Consider the following 6,662-nt stretch of genomic DNA (forward strand, 5'->3'; position numbering starts at 1 on the left):
AAGTTATTAGATATCAATAAAAGGGTTCACATAACTGAAATACAAAACTGGAATAACTTATACATATAAAAGTCAAATTAAATAACAAGAAACTCCATCCCATGATTATGTGTAGTGTAGAACCAACTGGATAAACACGTAATTTACACATTGACTGAAACTTTTCCAACAGTTGTAACCTTTTATGTTCACTTGCTATTAAATACAAATGTCGTTTGGAGATAAGGCGATCTCTGTCGTACTTACGCCAGATCAGCACGATCCTTACATTTGCAAACATCTGTTAGAAAGTAGAACAACTATATCATATATTACAAGAAAAGCACGATATAGTAGAATAACGTGTCTACGCATTAACTTTATCATAATACACAAAATCAGTAACTAAATAAATAAATAAATACCAACACTGGTTTCTGTTTTGATGGCTTCAGCGCTCATGAACAAAAAATTAATATAACCACAATTCTTTTGTCAATATATACCGATTGTTGAAAATTTATTTCTAATAGAAATTGATAATTTGTATGTGATTATGTAGTCTAATTACCAGTAAGCACTAATCCATAATTCAAATACCAGATTACTTCAAACAACAGTAAATTGTTCTTATCCAACATGTTAACGTTCGATTTGCTGTCAGCTATTTTTGTAGTTTTGGAACCTGGCTATCGTCTTGAATCAAAGTTTCTATCATCGTGTTTCGCCAATACGCACACTCCTCACAAAATATAATTGTTCAGCAGTTCGATTTTGAGTATTTCCCAAAAATACTCAAACCGTTGTCTATCATATACTAAAACAGCTAGGTGTTTTGAAATAAAGAGGTATAAGAGGGGGTAAATATATACGAATATACGAATACGAATCTTTATTAGCATAAAACATAATAACAATGTTTATAGCCATTTAAAAATGAAATACAGTGAAAAAAAAGCATTTGCAGAAGAGCAAAACATAAAATGAGCAAAATATATAGGTAAATATTTTCATATATAGTATATTCGTGAATTGACAATATATTAAAAAGTAATGCTGGCAGATTTACGAAATGCGTTTTTTTGGTAGCAAAATATATATATTTTGACAAATCAAAAATAGTCATTCTAGATTTCGAGGACAAGAGAGTTTCAGATTTTTTCATTGTTGGCCAGTGACAAAAATAGGGTTTAAAGTATTTATTTCTTAGTTCACGAAATTTTGGGCAGACGAGTAAAAAAAATGAAATTCATTTTCAATTTTATTCATATTGCAGGACCTACATATTCTTTGTTCTCGAGGGGTATTATCATATCTTCCTGTTTCAATTAGCAAGCAATGAGAAGAAGTTCTAAATCTTGACAGGGCGAATCTATATTTGGGTTCAGTTAAAACATCTATGTATTTTTCCATTTCAAAATCGTGTTTAAATATACAATATGATTGAAGTCGATTCGAGTTATTGATGTCTGAATACCATTTTTGTAAATATGTATCTAAAATTCGTTGTTTAATAAGTTGAAAAGGAATGCATATATCTGATTGTTTGTTCCACAAATATGAAAGTCCGTGTTGCTGTAGGATACATTTCACTTGAAAAGCCCAGTTCTTTCCATTAAATGAACAATGTTGATCAGCGTCGATTTTAAGCATCAAATATGTTATTTTAACAAGGGATGCATCAGACTGGCATAAAATCTTAATCCAATATTTTATTATATTTATCTTACGTTGGATTACAAATGGTACCCTTCCCAGTTATGTCAATATGGGATGCCAATGAAGGGGTCCATTTGCATAATTTGCAAGTACTGCCTGAAGCAATCACAATTATATTCGACCACGAAATTAAATCTGTATAAACATTTCAAATTGTATGGATACTCAAAATCTTGAAATTCAGCAGACCAATACGAAATAATGTTATCAAAATTAGACATTAATCTACTACAACAGGAAGAAGTGAGAAGAAAATTCGTGTATGCAGTTTCAAACCAAGATCTGTCTAAACTAAGACAATTTCTGTGTGATAATATAGTTTCAAATGGTTTTGATTGAGTAGCACTCACTGAGACTTGGCTCGGAACTGGATAAAACGTGCATTGGCGACCTTGTACCGAATGGATATTCAATAAAAAAAATGTTGCACGGTGCAGCGGCAGCCGTGGACGGGATGTGGCTTTCATACATAAATTTGCATTTACTCTTCGATTTGTTGCATCTAGTCGTCACAAAAGTTTTAAACAATTTGAATACATGGACTGTAATTTGAGTATCAATAGATTTCTGCACGACTGGCAGTGATATATAGACCACCACCAACAAAACAAAACGGTTTAAAGACTAGTGTGTTTCTGGAGGAAGAATGGCCTACTTTCCTTGGCAGATATGCTACGGATGATAAAGACATCACCATTGTAAGAGACATGAATTTCCATCTCGATATTCAATCAGACCGAGATGCTGTCAGATTAAAAGCATACTTCAGTCATGCGGTTTGCATCAACATGTGAACAGACCAACCCATGCCCGCGGTCATACATTTGATGTTGTAATAACCAGGAACGACAGCAAAATAATATCAGGTGTCGAGGGCATCGATCCAGGTGTTTGCGATAATACTGGTAATATGTCACAGGACCACTATGCAATTCATTTCAAATCCTGTGCCACAAAACCGGCTCCGGTGCGGAAGCCAGTTTCTTTTCGGAAATTAAAGTTCTTTCAAGCAAGTCATCTAGGCGCCCCTTGCGCTAAATACGCTTCCAGAAGGAAGACACAGGCGTGGATCAGCTAGTAAATGCATATTCAAAAGGATTTATTATCCTCACTGATAGACAAACATGCTCCCTTACGCACAAAACATATCGCTCTTCGACCTAGCTGTCTGTGGTTTACAGACGAACTTCATGAAGCTAAACAATTAAAACGCAAGCTTGAACGGAAATGTCGTAAATCAAAACTATTAATCGACCATCAACTTTATAGGGACCAATGTGCTACATTGAATAAACTCCTAATTCATGCCCGAACTGACTACTTCTCTGATAAGATAAATATTTGATCAAGATAACCAAAAATCTACTAGGAGACAGTGATGAGGCTGCCCGTCCCTCCAACTCATTCTCAAAGGAAATTGCGCAGAGGTTTAGTGACCTTTTCATCGAGAAAATTAAAAAACGTTAGGAATGACATTATTTCGCATAGCCAAACTGATTGTGATTCAGCAGACTTGCATTGTTAAGAACATCAGAAAGTAGCACACTGTCTTATCGATTTGGCTCCTGCAACGACAGAAGAGGTAAAACGAAACATACAAAAATCTCCAAACAAATCCTGTGAACTTGACCCTTTACCAACATGGCTTTTGAAGAAATGTCTTGATGAGCTATTGCCGTTGATTACAAACATCATAAATACATCAATGAAAAGGGGTTTAAAAGTGCTAGGATAAGCCCCTGCTTAAGAAACCAGGTTTTTAACCAAATATTCTCAAAAACTACAGGCCTGTGTCTAATCTCCCTTTCATTTCAAAAATCTTAGAAAAGGTAGTAGATGAGCGTCTTGAGCGGCACTTGCGTGAAAATAAGCTACATGAGGGAATGTAGTCTGCTTACAAAAAGTTTCATTCAACTGAGTCGGCTTTGATAAAGGTACAGAATGATATCCTCACATCTCTCGAACAAAAGTCTGTAACAGTCCTCGTGCTACTCGGTCTGTCTGCAGCTTTCGACACGATTGACCACCAAACACTGTTACACCAACTCGAACATCATTTTGGAGTCACAGACAAAGCACTCGCATGGCTGTCATCATATATTAGCGACCGCTATTAAACTGTGTGTGTAAATGGTGAGTTATCGACGCCTATGTTAATGCAATACAGTGTGCCACAGGGATCAGTGCCTGGTCCAAAGATACGGACATATTATCTGATGGCGCGTGAGTCTGTCTGTCCATCCGTCATTTTTCTTTTCCGGACCCTAACTTTATAACCATTAAAGGTATTGATTTCAAATTTGGTATATAGACATGTGACAATATTACAATATGCGGAGAATATAAATCGGCTCTGTAGGTCAAACTTCAAGGTCACAAATTGAGCTAAAAGTTCAAAACTGTCCATCATATAAAGTGTACGGAGCATAAGTTTTTAACCACTAAAGATATTGACTTCAAACATGGCATGTTGATAAGTAGTAACAAGACAATGTCCAAAGAGCATAATACCGGTCTATAGGTGTAAGGTCAAGGTCACATTTTGAGCTCAAAGGTCAAATCTGTCCGTCGTATTAAGTGTCCGGAGAATAACTTATTAACTATTCAAAGAATTGGCTTAAAACGTGGAATGTAGGTAGGTGGTGTTGAGTGCACAAACCAGGGTGGTAGGTCAAATGTCAAGGTCAAACATGTCCATCATATTTCGTGTCCTGATCATAACTAAGAATATTAAAGATAAAATCAAAAATAAAAATTGACTTGAAACTTGGAGGCAGGTGGTGATGAGACGATGTGAGTGACTGCAACAGTCTACATTACAACACCCTAACCCCGTCCCCATCCCCCCCCCAAAAAAAAAAGACAGAAAAACAATAACAAAAATATTAAGTTGCTTGCCATTTAGTATCCTGTCATCATCACCGCGCATACAAACCCTGCTACCCCGCCCACACATCTCACCAAATAACTCTTTCATATTTATGGTTTTCTTTAAAGTTTGTGTCCGTCTTCCTCTGATATAGCTCTTTAGGCATATATTTCTCCGTTTGGCGGAACTCTTGTTAATTTTAGTCTGCAGCATCATGGTAAGGTCACTCCCAAAATGGGGGCACTTGACATTTTTAAGGGCTGCTATGACTAATGATAGATATACCTTTAAACAAACTTTTTTCTCATTACTTATTTTATAGATTTTCATCCAACTTTGCACCATCATTATATAAAGTCCTTTCCCAATTTTGCATAAATTGAGACGCTTTACCCCTTTATGTGTCACTAAAATAGAAATACCTTTAAATAACTATTTTCATGAAAGCGTGATGGGTCTTCACTTAACTGTTTCTGGAGCAAAACTCAAAAACTATGAAATGGATCTTTCTAAAACGTTAGCCATTCAGAGGAAATGCAATTTACAAGGAAACTATGTCTACTGTTCTTACATTTTGAATTGCCTCCATTTAGTAAATCTTCTTGAAAGTTTTGAAAGGAATATCTTTAAACTTTTCCGATACGGTAAAGTACTGGTAAGGAACTGCAATGCGTATAAACTGTAACTGTTGCATTACATATTGAATGAAATGATTCTTGATAACACTCTTTTTCTCTCGTACTTAAAGTTATTATACAAATAACCATAAAATATTGCCCTTCTTGGCCACCGTTTACAAAAAACATTTACTTAGGTGTGTGTGTGTGTGTGTGTGTGTGTGTGGGGTGGGGGCGGGGGGGTCGGGAAGGAGATTTCCATGGTCAAAATATCGAAATATTTAAATACAAGTTGCTAGAAGGAAATGGATGAGGCGTTTATTGGTATATATTTTAATAAGGATATTTGTTGTCTTCATTCATGCATTACTGAGTACCTAATTGCGTGAAATTTTGTATTTGTTCAAGAAACTGTATGGACAAACATTAATCCTGTTCCTGATTATCATTTACTATTATCTATTTGTGTTTGATTCTAGGAAATTATCATTATATAAAAACTAGTAAAACATCCTTACATGATAGCACTATCTCCGTATATCGTCAACATTTGTTTTTCTTTTGTCTGGCTGAGGTGGTGGTGGTGGTGGTTGTGTGTGTGTGTGTGTGTGGGTAGGGGGGAGGGGGTAACATTATTTGCTATATGTACCTTAAAACACAACATACACGGACAAAATAAGAATTGTTAGAAACATTAATAAATTTGCTGTAAAATCATGTAAAAATGCGTTTCTGATCTTGTATTCACTTATTAACAATAAATGATAATCTGATACTTTTTTCTAAAAGTGGTATTATTTATCACGCTGGCTATAGGCACTGTTCTATAAGTATCATCAATGACACAATTTTCATTTTAAGCATGCTGATTACTTTCTATTCAAATGTAAACATAAAAACGTTTAGTTTTATTCATTTTACGACTTCGTCCCTTTCTTAAAAACTATACAAATTTACATTTGTTAAATGCTTGATAATGAAAGAATTAAATTTATCAAAAAGGGGAAATATATCTATGTTGTCATCTTGGTATTTCACTGTCGGCAAAACTAAAAATAATGTATTAGATCTTCTTGCATTATAATTTTTGTTTTCTTAAGTTTAGAAAAGATTAAGAGCTTTTAAACATAAACTTACATTTTTGAAGTAATTCTTAAGTATCCTTCCCAAACGCAGTAAAGAATGCTATGCTATTCAATGACATATACATAAACGGGTAATGGTTATTGTTAGACCGAAAAACAATACCGTGAAATTGTTTACGTGTCTATTGTAGCATTATGTTTATGTTATAGAACATAAAGAGACGTTTAAACAGATAAATTTTCGAACTGGAGCACAGTTAAAACGTCTCTTAAAAATCTATAATCGACTTATAGATTTTTCCGGCCACAAATTGAGCCCTGACATGTGTTTCAAATGAAAATATGCTTCTACTGTCAGTGAAACATAGTTACGTCTGTTGAATTATAAATTTT

The 6,662-nt window shown here is 34.7% G+C and overlaps 1 protein-coding gene across 1 annotated transcript in view; it reads right to left on the reverse strand.

Moving 5' to 3' along the window:
* LOC123538376 (uncharacterized) overlaps positions 1-6,401 on the reverse strand; it is a 47,079-nt gene extending 40,678 nt beyond the window's left edge. Inside the window, exon 1 of the mRNA XM_053530048.1 lies at positions 6,322-6,401. Within this exon, the coding sequence (XP_053386023.1) occupies positions 6,322-6,323 (2 nt within the window). The 5' untranslated portion in view covers positions 6,324-6,401. The remainder of the gene's footprint in view (positions 1-6,321) is intronic.
* Positions 6,402-6,662: the final 261 nt, after the last annotated feature.

The sequence above is a fragment of the Mercenaria mercenaria genome, chromosome 18 (genome assembly GCF_021730395.1).
Source record: "Mercenaria mercenaria strain notata chromosome 18, MADL_Memer_1, whole genome shotgun sequence".
Classification (NCBI taxonomy): Eukaryota; Metazoa; Mollusca; class Bivalvia; order Venerida; family Veneridae; genus Mercenaria; species Mercenaria mercenaria.